This window comes from Pleurodeles waltl, chromosome 4_2 (assembly GCF_031143425.1).
Source record: "Pleurodeles waltl isolate 20211129_DDA chromosome 4_2, aPleWal1.hap1.20221129, whole genome shotgun sequence".
NCBI classification, from domain to species: domain Eukaryota; kingdom Metazoa; phylum Chordata; class Amphibia; order Caudata; family Salamandridae; genus Pleurodeles; species Pleurodeles waltl.
This window is the reverse complement of record NC_090443.1, coordinates 690,748,274-690,762,856: the sequence shown is the minus strand read 5'-3', so window position 1 is coordinate 690,762,856 and position 14,583 is coordinate 690,748,274. Positions and strand designations below refer to the sequence as shown.

At 42.2% G+C, this 14,583-nt stretch overlaps 1 protein-coding gene across 1 annotated transcript in view; it reads right to left on the bottom strand.

The window, feature by feature from the left end:
- LOC138293928 (vitellogenin-A2-like) overlaps window positions 1–14,583 on the bottom strand; it is a 124,554-nt gene that overhangs the window by 33,330 nt on the left and 76,641 nt on the right. The window contains exons 12-18 of the mRNA XM_069233207.1: window positions 13,061–13,284; window positions 12,861–12,958; window positions 10,576–10,700; window positions 10,188–10,289; window positions 7,123–7,242; window positions 6,842–7,031; window positions 6,599–6,692 (exon numbers count right to left, since the gene is read on the bottom strand). Coding sequence (XP_069089308.1) covers window positions 6,599–6,692; window positions 6,842–7,031; window positions 7,123–7,242; window positions 10,188–10,289; window positions 10,576–10,700; window positions 12,861–12,958; window positions 13,061–13,284 — 953 coding nt within the window. The remainder of the gene's footprint in view (window positions 1–6,598; window positions 6,693–6,841; window positions 7,032–7,122; window positions 7,243–10,187; window positions 10,290–10,575; window positions 10,701–12,860; window positions 12,959–13,060; window positions 13,285–14,583) is intronic.

Sequence of the window (14,583 nt, the reverse complement as noted above, 5' to 3'; positions counted from 1 at the left end):
AGATTTCTCATTGCCACTTTTAGAAAGCTGGCATTTTCCTGCCCTTAGTCCTTTGAGCCTGCAGCCTGCCTTAGGTCACAAGACTGGGAGTAACTGACCGTTGAGACTTTGTGAATTCTCCCCAGACAGTCATGCAATGGTATAATTAGAAGAGTCTCAATGGACCTTTAACTGACTTGATGGGGGGCAGAGCCAAGCACAGCCCTACTTGCACCTGAAAAGGCTTGGGCTCTGCCACCACACAACTGGCTTAACAACCCATTATTGTCAGTGCAGCCATATAGGAGTCAGGGCAGGGGAGACAGGAAACTCCTGGAACTTCAAAGAACTGTTTTGGAAACTTCTTTCAACTTCTAGGAGCAGGGCACCATGGTATGAAAGTAGGGCTCTTAGACCGACTCCTTATTTCACTGCTGGACCTGTGGAAGGAGTCTCAGAGGACTGCCTCCTGCTGTGACCTGTTGTGCACTCTGCCAGATTACTGCTATACCTGGAAGTACTCCTTTGCTGCCTGGAGCCTGCTTGGAACTTCCAGAGTCCAGCCCGGCAACTTCACCTGCACCCAGGACTTCAGACATGACTGCAAGGACTAGTTTAGCTGGTCTCCTGTTCAGGGACATCCAGACTAACACCATCTTGAGCCTGCACTTGGACCAAGCCTAAGAGAGATCTCCATTCATTCCTGAACTCTTCATTGTGGTGCTAAAGATGCACACGTAGCCATTTTACAAAACTGAGGCCTTGCTATTTTGAACTTTTAACTTTAATAATTCATAACTTCAGTTCTACTAACTTATTAAAATGTTCTCTATTTTTCTAAAATTGTTTGGGATTGTTATTGTGGTGTGCTTCCACAGTATTGCTGTTTGTGTGCTGCACAAATACTTAACACATGGCCTGTAAGCTTAACCTGACTGCTTTTTGTGCCAAGCTACCCAGGGTTAAGCACAAGTTAAATTGGTGACTTTTTGTGGTTCACCCTGCAAGGGATTTTGGCTTTTGCCTGACCACGGCTCACACTCCAGTCAACCAACAACCCAACTTCTCACATGACGCCATTGATTAAAGGTATTTACATTGATTGTTCTATGAGTTTTTGGTATCTTTATTTGCAGGGGGTTCCACAGGAGGGCGTACAGTGTCTCCCCTATCTGTACTGACCTGATGCTTAGAGAATCGTTGGAAAGTAGCAGCTGGTGCACAAGTGAGGTGGCTTGGGAAATGACCACATATCTTATAGGTCAGGCCTCGCCATCACACCGACTGGAGGTATCAAAGAAATAGGATTGCTCTTGAAAGAGGACTTTGAGGTGTGCGAGAAATATCAGCATATAGCAGAGGATTATGGCACAATTTTGTTTTTACTTTCTCCATGCATTGGTGCTGCTGTTGGATCGCCTAGGTATGGTACAAGAAAACCCATAGTGGAGATCTCCCATCTATCTTTCCGCTCAGAGGATCATGTATGTTGTGTTAGGGAGCAGTGCATGCTTTCAATTGAGGACTCCACGGGTCTCTGGGGCCTGTTTGATGGTACCTCCCAATGTGTGATACATCCAGGACCTACCTAGTGTTCCCCAAGCCCAGGCAAGGGTGACCGACTCAGGGGCTGTCTCCTAAGTCTCTCCCCCAGAGATCTGTAGGGCTGTGGACTCTGTGTTGCATGAGTTTCCCTTTAGATGGTCTGATGTACTGGTGTCCTGCTACAGGCCCGCTTATCACCGTGGGAGGTTCTGGGGGAGGGGAGCAGCAGCATGCGTGGCTCACAGCTTACTCTTGTCTGTTCACTGTTGAGGGAAGGAAGGCCCTTCTCCGCAGGATTTGTGGCCTCCACTGCAGCCCACTTCATAGGGCCCAGCATAGGGTTTGTCTGGTTGTTCACCCATCAGAGAGATCCCCCATGTCACTTTATGCATGGGGAAAAAAGAGCTCCTAGAGAATGGATCCGGAGCCCTGGCCATGTGGGTCTAGTGCAGATTGGTTCTGGAATGGCAGGTGTGGCCAGGTTTGAAGGGTAACAGTAGATTCAATTTGTTGGTGCTTTGTTGTCAGCCCATGAGCCCTCCAGGGGAATTTGAGGAGAGTGGGTCAGTACAAGCAGTTGCAGACTGGCTACATGTGTCTCCAGCTGTGGGAGGGAGGGCCCCTCTCTCTTAAGAAATACAGGCCCCGGATAAATGTTTCCCAGGCCACAGTGGGCCCGATGAATAAGATGCAGGGTTCCAGGCCCACTTGTGTCAGGGAGCGAAGCTGCAGAATGGAGTGGCTTAGGCCTTGGCCGATCACAGTTAGTCATAAGGCTTAGATGCAGGCAAACTAGGTGGGGTCCGCAATGGCTCAACTGCACTTCAAATATTAGTTGGACACCGTTAAACAACATATCAAATCCACTTACTGTACAAATATTGTATTCTATGTTTTACAAGGTTGTTCACGTTAGTGTGCAGCAACCTAATTGATGAAGGTTTGCCTAAAAACATATGTGTACTCATGCTTCTACCTTAAACTAGCAGGAAGTGTAATTCAAATTCTGGTTTATATTAATGAGAGGTTTCTTCCCCTATCTTCTGTCTTTGGCATTCAAAGATATTCAACATGTTCTTTACAGATTATCATATTGTGCCTGTCTCTTCCAAGAGGCAGTCATGTATTTAAGCACTGGACCGTGTACAGTTAGTTGTATGTTTACACATAGACCATCATTCAACTTTGATGGTCCAATTAGAGTAATTGAATCAACCTCTATCCATGCCAGTTATCATCAGAATTGCGTAAAGGCAGAGAAGTCTAAAATGAGTTTCTTCTTGGAAAGAATGTTGTGCTCTACCTTTTGTTGTGTTACGTATGGCGCACAGTTAAGTCTGATGTCTCCAAGCCACTCTGTAAAGGAAACCTTCATCACTGGATTGGATATACCTCTCTTGGACCTAAAGAGGATTATCTCTGTTTTCCTCCCTTAAGCTGGTTATGCTTGAACATCAATGGTAACTACACACACTGAGGCAATTATCAGAGTCTTAATAAACTGTCGTCATACACCAATAAGACTAGAATTCTGCACCTGTTTTGCTAATAGGTCATACAGATTGTTAATCATTTTCAAATTCTGGTAAAGTCCATAATTTTGGTGCTCACAATAATTTGCCTCAAAAAGATTAAATAATGTTTTATATATTTCCCATGTATTCGTTTTCTAAAATGTGATTGGTAAGAAAGGTATAATATAGTTACCTTTTCAATGCATGGAATAAAACTACATATACATTATTCTTTTAATTTACTTGCTTATTCAATCGCTATTGTTATACCTTCCTTATCCACCTTGAGTACGCTTTTAACATGGCTTATAGAACCCAAGGCAAAAAAAAGGGCATTTTAATTAGTTTTTTGTTTGCACCGAAGACATACTAAACCTATTTTTGCGGGAGCTTTGGTATAGCATGGATCAAATAACTGTGGCTACTCACTCATCAGCCTGCACTAGTAGACCCACTTTCATTCAGTTAGCCAGTTGGACTACACAAATATTACACTCTTCATCTCTAAAGAACGTCTCCAACTAACACTGCTAATTGCCTAAAACCTTCTACTTCCCAAAGGCCCAGACTTTTGAAGATTATTGCGCTGATAGTTGCTTAATAAAGGTAATAATAACTTCATTTTCTATTCCCTTTTTCTGCTTGCCCTTTTCAACACATTGTCAAATTGATAACATCCTTAAGCTAGCATCAGTATGATTGGTATTGACATTATAACACAGATGTTGTAAATCGCAGCAAATATGCACAGTTCATAGAAATCAGAGGAACGTGGGATGCAAGTATAGTATTATTTCTAGTTTCAAATGTCTTTTACCATTTCACTAGGCCTATTTAATGTTTCTTATAAGACCCTGTATGTTTAGAAAGCAATTTGAACGTGGATTTATACAGGTATTGGATATACAGACTGCTAGAAATTGATGCTCTAGTTGGCAAAGGTATGCACCCTATACATGTAGGGACCACAGTGCTAGTCAGAGTAAGTCACTACACAAACTAAATTATCCTGTGCTCACCCTCTGGTAGCTTGGCACAGAGTAGGCAGGCTTAACTTAGAAGGCAATGTGTAAAGTATTTGTGCAATCACTCATACACTGACACAGTGGAAACCCCACAAAAATAAATCCACACCAGTTTAGGAAAATAGCTAATATTTATCTGAATAAAAAACGACCAAAACAACAAAAATCCAATGTGTATATGTCAAGATATCACTTTTTAAACGTTTAGATGGGTCTAAAACTATAAGAATTAGTGATTGTATCTTTCTAGCCCACAGTGCCTGGGATGTGTCAAAAATAATGACGCAGAGGGCCATAGAGGAGGTCATGCGCTGAAAAATAAAACAATGTGTTGATTTTTCTGGTGCAGCGGATGTGATGCGTTGATTATTTCCTCACGGGCAAGGTGATGCGTTGATTTCCAAGTACACAACTTTGGCTTGTTACTACAGCGTGGGGACATTTTGACACCCAGAGACGATGCATGGACAATCCAAAATGTGCTGAGAGGATGTAACTGGCACCGCGTCAATCCAGTGGGTGATGCAGTGATTTTTCAGCTGTGAGACTGGTGCTGTGTCGATTCTGCAGGTGTAGCATCGAATTTCGCAGGTGGTGAGTCGGTTTTCTGATGTGGTGGATTTTATCTTTTGGTGAAGTCTTTGGAGGCCCTGAGTCTTCTTAACAGGAAGCAAGATCAGTCCAAACCCTTGCAGATCACTTGTGGGAGAATGCAGAGTCCTTCGAGCAGAATCAGGGAGCAGCAGGCAGCAGGTTACTAGGCTGGAGAGCAGTATTTCCAGAAAAGCAGTCCAGATGAGTCATTTAGGCAGCACAGCAGTCCTTCTAACAGAGTCCAGTTTTAGGTCCAAAAGTGTCTGATTTTGTGGGGGTGACCCAACTAGCTTTTAAAGTGTAGGTAAGAGCTCCTCCAACATTCCTTCCCAGGAAGACCCATCAAAATGCAGAGGAATGCAGATGCCGATGAGTGCCCTGTGTTCATGGCTGTCTGGGTTTAATGCACAGGGGAGCTATCAACTGGCCACAGACCAGACGTGGATTGGAGACAGACTGTAAGTCGTAAATCCAACTTCACGTGTAATCAGGATTTCTCACTACCATTCCAACCATACCAAACATGACAATGCCACTCCTTTCAGATCAGAAATTATCACTTAAAAGTGTATAAGAGAATTAGCAGTGCTGGCATATGACAGGAGTAGGCTTCACAATGGTGAAAAACGACATGTCCTGCCTTTTAATTAGATAGCACCCTGCCCTAGGGGCTACCTGGGGTCTATCCTAGGGGTGACTTATGTGTAATAAAATGGGGGTTTAATGCTTGGCAAGCAGTTTTAAATGGCAAGTCGAAGTGGCAGCAAAACTGCACAAAAAGGCTTTGCAATGGCAGACTTGCGACATGGTGAAGGGTCTACTTATGTGGGTGGCACAATCAGTGCTGCAGACCCACTAGTAGCATGTAATTTACAGGTCCAGGGCACAGAAAAAGCACTTTGCTATAGACTTATAGGTACATTAAATAAGCCAAGTGGGTAGGAGCCAATATTCCCATGTTTAGGGGAGATAGCGCAAGTACTTTAGTGCTGGACAGCCGTGGAAAAGTGCACAAAATCCTAAAACCAACAAAAACGAGATCAGAAAAATGGAGGGACGCAGGCAAAAAGATGGGGGAAGATGACCCTAAGGATGTCAGGTCTAACACAGACACACATGCCAAATGTATATCAACTACAGCTTTTAGGTCGTAACCATGTATGCATAGTCTTGAATAGGTGGGGTTTATTTTTTCTGTGCTCAGGAGTTGATGTAGGTCCTTGTACACATAAGACCTTTCAAAGTTCTTTTTAAAATTCCCTCTTGCTTAATAAATGTAATGCACAGCTGATGAAGTGTTTTGTCTAAAGTAGAAAAGGGGTAGGGATGGACCACTCTCTTTCTAAGTGACACACAATGTATTAAGATATCTGGTAGTAACCAGCACTTCCTTTATGAAACATTCCATCTCCTGCATTTTACTGAATACAAACACTAAACAATAAAATATAAGCTGGTCAGTAAAATAGCTTTTAGAAAGGGCTGCAGTGGCGCACTGCCCATGTCCCCAGTACCTGACCCTCTGTCAGGGCAAGGGGAGGCTCCAGCCTCCTAGCACCCTTTCCCCACCAACTTTGAGCAGGTGGAAATGTGTTTGTTAAATCCCATATCATTATACTATGGAATCTGGATATTCACTGTCATTCTGCAATTACGTGGGATTTAACAAATAATAGACATAGGTAGGGGCAAATATACTGATCAGAACCATTATTTTCAGCCACCTGGCATCTCAGCACCTAGTTCCCCTGCCTAGTATATGTGGCTCTAATATGTCTGACATTTTAGGAGTAAAACAAACTCACTAAGGATGTAACACTTTATTTTAAATCTAGGTGCAAAACTTTAAAAAATAGTCACCCTGGATATTAACAATCATCATTTTGCTCACTGTAATGTCTGCCAGGCTTCTTTGGATAAACAATTGTATATGTATTTTACCTTGGAGCTACATCAGCGTGAACCTGGATATTAGACTCAAGAAGCTGAGCAAGGCTGAAATCCGATGATGGAGAGGGAGACACCTTTACATCAGCTGCAAAAGAAAGATTAATATTAAATCAGAAATACAAAAGCATTCCAAAGAAGCACGTGTCTCTGTGTAGCACTAGTTCAATCATAACATGTTGTACACATAATCCTTTCTTGATATAAGTGTTCATTAAAGTAGTATTTGAAACATACTGTTAACAGCAGCATTTGCCACAGCAGCAGAATATATGCTCAGTTCCATGGGCAGACCAACACAGGTAGGAACGATCTGTCGAACCTCAGCTGCCAACACCGCCTGGGCAAATTGCCCAGCAACGCCGTTAAGAAGTTTGTTGATAGCAGTCTTTACCATACTGTGCCTTGCTGCTGGTTCATTGACAGCCTGTGGTAATAGAAATAAACCATTCAATTGTTCAATGAGATATATTGCTGCTGTAGAGAGCAATCAGAATACATAATAGAGAGGTGGTTACCTTAATGGCAGTCTGAATAACTTCCTTGTCAATGTTAAGGAAGGCCATCTCCTGACCAAACAGCTTGATGTAAGCTGAGATTAATGGGGTGTCTGCAGGCAGTGCCTTAAAGCCCAGCAGCTGTGGAAACAGGGAACACTATTAGTAAGAATAATGAAACAGCTTTCTCAAATCAAAATGCCTTGTAACAGTAAAGTGCATATTCATAAGCCCCTAGTGCCACCTTGTGCCACATTAGTGTAATTTTTTTTTAATGCTAATTTGGCACAACGAGGCCAAAATCCTTGCGTCACATTTACAAAGTGCCATAATGCATGCATAGTGCCACTTTGTAACCCTTTGCAGTAAATTATGCCTGCGCCTCATTTTTTATGGCACTTTTAACGCCTGCTCAGAGCAGGTGTTAAAGAGGGCTTTCCATCACAAATCGAGTTGGCACTGGATAAGCCTCAGCCAGTAACTCTTTACCGAGGGCATGGGCAAAATAGAACTGTGTCCAGCACTGACTCCCTTTGGGCTTCTGATTTTAACTTAATTCCTGGCCAGTAGAAGAAGCACACAAAATCAGTGTGCATCTGGGCTTCTGGCAACCTGCTGAAAACTAGGAGAAACTGACAGTTTCAGCTGCTTATTACAGGATGTTTGCTTGAGCATCCCCCGACTTTGCAGGGGTGGGAGAGACATGGCATCTCCCTGAGGGATAGTGCTATAGGTTGTCAGAACAGCCATCCAACATGTGCTGATTAAGCAGGTCTCTCCATGGAGAAGAGTTGGGACCCTGGATGCCCCTACATCAGAGAGGGTTATTAGGATAATGGCAGTCTCTCACATGACCTAGAGCAGTTGTCTTGTGTGTAATGTGAACTTTTGCTGTGGAATTTGTCACAGATGTAGTCACACATTACATAACTGGGTTCAAAGAACACCTATGCTTGATCTATCTCCCCACTATTACCACGGAATCCTTCAACCACTTTATGTACTGGAACACTCTGTGCACCAATTGGAGTCTGGCAGAACGATTGCCCTGCTGTAATTCGGCAGTGCACCTGTGCGACCAAAATTGAAGTTCTCCCACCTTAATTAGCGTCGGAATAACCATTATGTTCTGTGGGAGACTCCTTGACCCAGTCACCCATCTGCCTTAGGGCCATTTGGTTCATACACTTAGTTCATACCTCTGTTGGCCCCATATACATGGAGAGCCTTTCAATGCATACTTTTACAGCCTTGGATTGCCACCTGCAGAGACATCAATAGGCTATAAGCTCAGAGTGCAAACATCTTGCATTTTGAGGCCATTATTTTCTATAGTCTCACTGTAGGGTTTGTCTTCAAAAATGTAATGCTGAAAGCCCACTGTTGCATGGTGGTTGGTTGGCAGTGTTTCCAAAACTCTCAGCAGAAGCACTTTCATCAATCTGCTGCTCGCCAATGAGGCATAAATCTCTGTATATGATGGGAGATGCCCTACCAGGTAGGTAGAGACAAGGACCTCAGCTGCCAAGTCAGCTCTACCTTAGCTGCATTATATGTAACTGCCTTAAACTCAGATAGGGCACAGTAATTGCACCTAAATACTTTGTTCATTTTGCAACATTGTACAATTAAGTGATCCAGTTTATTTAGCCTTTTAGCGCGTGCTAGCCAGCCCAAATTACGTTTCAGTCATAGAGCAAGAACAGCCTTTTCCAAAAGGCTTATTGTCATTAGACAAACCAATTTGTGTATCCCTCTTCATGACACTAGAACCAAAGTTTACCAGCCTTGTTCTGCTTTTATGAACTATCTTTTGAAATATATGTTGTGCCTTGAATCAATCTCACTATTGTACCTTGTCTGAAAATGAATAAATAGTACATGAAAAAGCAGATGTATGTCTATGAAAGACTGATTTAAAATACATAGCAAAAATCTATTTTTATTGTAAATCATTTAGGGATATATTTAAGAGCCCCTATCACCACTTCAGCATCACTTTTCTTGACGCTCCGGTAGCGCAATGCCCTGCACCATATTTACAAGGTGGAATTAAGCATTAAGCCACTTTTTGTGGCTTAACACCACCTTGTAAATACGGTCCCTTCGCACGCAGCAATTTGCGTGGAATGGGCATGCAATAGGTGTTGTTGTGGGCGTGCCACAGAAACACAGATTGCATTTTGACGCTGCCTCAGACTTATGAGTTTTCGTAAACCCTAGGGGTGGCATTAACATGGCGCAATGAGGAGAAATGATTTCATTTCTTCTCATCTTTTGCTCTTTCTATGTGTGCTGCAATCTGCAGCATGGAAAAGAGCACATCACCATTTAAGATTGTTTTTGTGCAGGAAGGTTTTACTTCCTGCACAAAAACAATCTCCCCCTCAATGCAGCCAACCTTGCACTATGGTGCAAGGGTTGTTGCGCTGGTGCACGGCAGCAAATTTAGCGCCGGCGTAGGAGGAAACACAGGGGTGTGCCCTATTCCAGTAAATATGGTGCATCCCTGCATTTTGAAAATGACAGTGCGCGACGCTGCCAAATTTGGCACAGCGCCACGCACCATCATTTTTTATTAAATCTGGCCCTTAATGTTCCTGAACATAAGGTTACATAGGTTTGCGTTTTTATAAAATCTACTGAAACCCAGCAGAGGCAGCAAATCCTGACAGCATTCACACCACTGATGCCTGCCAACATTCATACCATTGCTGCCAGCATACACATTCCTGCTGCCTACAGTAACAAGCCTGGTGGTAGATTTGTGTCTGATATAAATCTGTCGGCTTTACATTGCTGACTACCTACAAATCAGAACCAAAACTATTTGGGAAATCTTAGCACAAGAAATTGGTAAAGCTATCTATCCTCTTTTGAGATCCTATGACCATCTAAAATGGTTGAAGTTTGCAATAATGCACATGGTGTGAGCCTGTGGGAGACAGTCCAAGGGAGTTTGTCCTATGTTCGACAGGCATTGACTGTCTACAGTAGAAATGAATGTGCCATGGTATTTATGGAACTCCTGCCTTTAAATGAATTGTGTAATTGATAGGTTCAACAAATGTGAATGAATGCCTTACCGTTTTTACGATCTGATGGATTTTCTTGCGCATTGGATATTCAGCAAATGGAATATTCTGTTTCCTGAGAGTTTGTTCTAGACCTTCTGCTCGGACAGCAATCTAGTAAAAAGATTTGAATGTAAGTTTCTGTATGACAGGCGTGATGTATCAGTTAGTTCATTGATTTGCTATGATATAGATTGCAATAAGTATTCCCTTACAGTGGCATGCACAGAGGAGAAGGCATGTGCTTGCAAGTTGGCCTTCGGTTTGCTAGATTCCTCCCATCTCCTGATACTCACTTTACTATATCTGCCTTTGCTTCAGTTAAAACAATAATTCACCCCTTTTTTATGTACTGGTCTAGAAGTTGGATCATTTACTATGACAGACTAGCAGTCTTTACCTCTAGAATATCAGCCTCTGCACCGGTGAAGTACCCTCGGGTTTTGGCAAGCAGGAACACAGGGAACATTGTGTTGGCACTGTTCATGATCACTACATCTGCAGTTGCTCCAGCCATTAGTGCATCTATAGTAACAGAATAAATACATGTTCATTTTGAAAAAAGGGCATAGATGGCTCATAATCCTGCTGCTTCATTCTGGCATTCCCTTACGGTCATGACAACTCAAGCCACCATACAAGATTTTGAGGCCCAAATGTAAGAAAAGTAGCACTGCATTACATGCAGTGCCACTTTTCTTGCACCCCTTAGCGTCTCCCTAACACCACCATATGTGCGCCGTATTAAACATACGGTGCACCATGGCTCAGGTTAGGGACAACAGCATCAACATTTTTGGCCCTATTGTTATACTTTGCAGGATTAGCGACAAACATGCTGGTGCTAATCCTGCAAAGTACATGGAGGCCCATTTTAAATACTGGGGTGCCTCCTTTTAACACCTGTTCTGTGCAGGCATTAAAAAATGCAGCGAAACATGGCGCAGTTGAATCTCTTAGATTACACAGTGCCATTTTTGCGGTCCCCCTAATGGGGGAATGCCCCCCTGGCATACATAATGCCTGGCGCAGGTATAATGTGGCACACGTTTTTACAAAGTGTCATAATGCAAGCACTGTGCCACTTTGTAAATAAATGGTGCGCTGTTTTTGCCACACTATTGCCACATTGGCACCAAAAATATTTACGCTAATGTGACAACAGTTGGCGCTAGGATCTCTTAAATTTGGGCCCAAGTTTCCGGGAAACTTGCACTTAATAATAACACTTCACACCATCAGGTTGCAATGTGCTGAACTTGAAATATACAAAGGATTCAGATTTTTTTTTCTCAGAATACATATGCACAGAACAACTATATTTCACGTCTTGATACCACCTAAAGTGCTGATCTTCGATGATAATGTATGAGAAATGTGTTATTGGCAAAGTGAGGAACACATCACATTTGCGATTTATGTACATGTCAGTAATGCCGCCTTTCATGAAGAACTGAATTTGGAAATACTTGTTCACAACACTGATCAATTTCATATTCTGAGTGCTGTCTCAATCTGATCCAAAGGTAGTCAAGGTTCACCACCTTAGCACCGTGTGCAAGTAGATAAATTACCCTTAATGCTTGATTACTATTGTCTGGGACCTAGTTTAATCCCATTTTACCCACTTTACCAAATTGTATAATCCTAAACAATTGCTTCATTTCACTTTCTCTCCTTTTTCTTCATCATCGTATATAAAAGACTTCAGGATGTGTGTTGTTTTAATGAAGTATAATGTTGTTCATGTACAATGGGACTCAGGCCAACCAAAGAGTGCAAATAAGGTCTGACCTGCTACTTATTTACTAGTTTTTATTTCACTATTGTTGTTGTTGTCAGAGTAGGGGGATAATGTTTCTAAAATCATGTTTGAAAACTATCAATGCAGTGATATAATCTGATTTACTAAGGTGAAACAGTTCTGTATGTTAATGAAATACACTTTTTGCAGTAAGAGGAGACTCTATTATATTTTTACACTTTTGCTGCAAGATATCCTGAAAAACGAAGATGTTTCTAAGTTAAGCAGTGCAGAACACCCTAGTTGTTTACTGAACATCTTTAAGCATTTATTGCTGAGTCCAGTCAACAGCAGTCCAGAGCTGCTGTTGACCAGGAGGCTGGAGGGAAGGGTGCAGCCCTCAGGGCCTACTTACAGTACAATGGTCAAGATATTTCTTAATCCACCAAATTTTTGTTTCAATGTCTCTTATCAGTGTCATCATGAAATAGGTGAAGTACACTTAACAGATCAAGGTCTAAACGTCTAAGATGCTCAGTGTACTGCTGGTCTCAACAGGAACATGCCTACAGCCTGTCCATGTGGAAGGTAGGCTTTTTTCAGAAAATTAGTACCCTGTGTTTGTGTTAGAGCTTTGATATGTGCTACTGAATGCAATCATGACAATGAGTGAAGGTCTGAAGTTTTCTATTATTGTGGAATATCCTCTGTATGTAAAAATGTGGTTGACTTTTGACAGTTTGGAGGAAGAATATTAAGAAAATTGTGTTTAATTGCATATGAACACTATTCCTTAATTGTAGTCATAGCTCTGCAGAACTTCATAGTTTTCTAATCAGCATTTGTATTGAGCTACATCAAAGCTAGTATGGTTTGGGAAAGGTGAAGACAGCATCTCAAAATAATTTAAAAAGTGTCTAGTGTTCATTTTCTTTACTTACGCTGGAAGGAGCCCATGTGTAAAGCTTTGCTGTAACGATAGCTCATTCTGTCTAGCATGGGGTTCAACATCTTTACAGCAACACTGCAAGCAGCAGCCCTAAAGGAAATGATTGAGGTGTTGTTACAGTTGAGCTCGCATGCATGATCACATTTGATTGTAAGTCCCCGTTCATTTTATACCTCGTACTTTGACACTTACACTTGATGGAGTGCTGTGACTCGGTTTCTGGACAAGGCCTTTATCTGTGAATAGACAAAACTCGCGAGTTGCAGGTTCACTTTGCTCTCCTTTGATGCGATGTTGGCGACGGTTGTTACTAAAGCGAGACCAGGTTTGGTTTCAAACAGAACCATGGAGGCCATCATACGGACTTCGGTACGAACTTGGCGGTCCATCAAGATCTGTAGAAGAATTTCCTGAACCTACAGAGAGAAACATTATATATCTATTTAAATATCTAGGGTGAATAACACATCAGCAGTATACGATGATGCACTTTGTCTATATAAAATGCATGTAATTTGCATTGATAAATAGCTTGATACCCAGAAGACACTGTGGTGTGTGTATTTACCAAAGAGGTTCCTTCTTGACTGTTCATTTATTGCTTCATCTGTCTAAGATGATATCAGGATTACTGATATGCAACAATCAATACTTGTCCAACTTTTGAATCATCAGTGCAACAACTACAGCAAAATCATCAGGTCTTATGAATTTTCAACTAATATTCAACAGATTTAGAAGACATACTCAATGTACTTCATAAGAAACAACAAACTGATTTAAGCTTCTATTGCCATATGCGCAACCGATACGATGAGGAAGAGATTCACTGAAGTAGCACATTTACCATTCTGAAGGTGTGAACCCCTAGATTTGTTAATGACCCTGAACATGTTAAAGCTGGCTAGGCGACGCAATAAGGTACCTTGAAATAATTTGTGTTACAATAAAACACAGTTTCTTACCTCTTGTTTCATATTTTTGCCTTACTTACAAAACGTATTGCAATTAAAGCAGCCCTTGGTGGAAAAAGGTAAAAAAAAACCTGTATGCAAACCCGTCAGGTGTTTGGCAACACCACTTTCACATACGGAAGTGTAATCTATTATGCTGAAATGGTGACCTCGGGCTGGGCTGGCCAGGGCAGTCCTTGATTTGATACATTGTATATATCTGCTGCGGGCTTGAGCCAGGAAGCTGAGCACATGAGAATGAAGCGAAGATCGGCTGGGCATAATTGAACCGTGACTAACTACACATGCTGCAGGTAGCAGCATGTGTGTGTAAGTGCAAGCATGCACCGGTTGCACCCTACCCTAGCTGAGGACATAGTGCCTGGTGAGGTATATGTACCACTGTGTTTGGGACATTTAACTGGTACCCAGAGATATGAATATAGTAGCGCACAAAAGCACTACCAATGATAACTGCCCTGGCAAAAATTATTGGCCAGCCCCCATGCAGCAGTAAAAGCTGCGCTAACATGGTGCTGCTTTGGAGGTGATTCGGACTCATGTCTGCTGTGTGGGTGCTGGGTGTGAAGAAGAGAATGACTGACTAGAAACAACACGAGTTCAGGACCGATCTGTGAGTGACTTGCTTCACTTAATTGTCACTCTCTGACTGAGTCAGACTGTCGGACCTCGGTGGGGCTTCTGGGCAGGTGAGGTTGTGTGAAAGTGAGACTGACTGATTCGTCACATCGACTAGAGTCT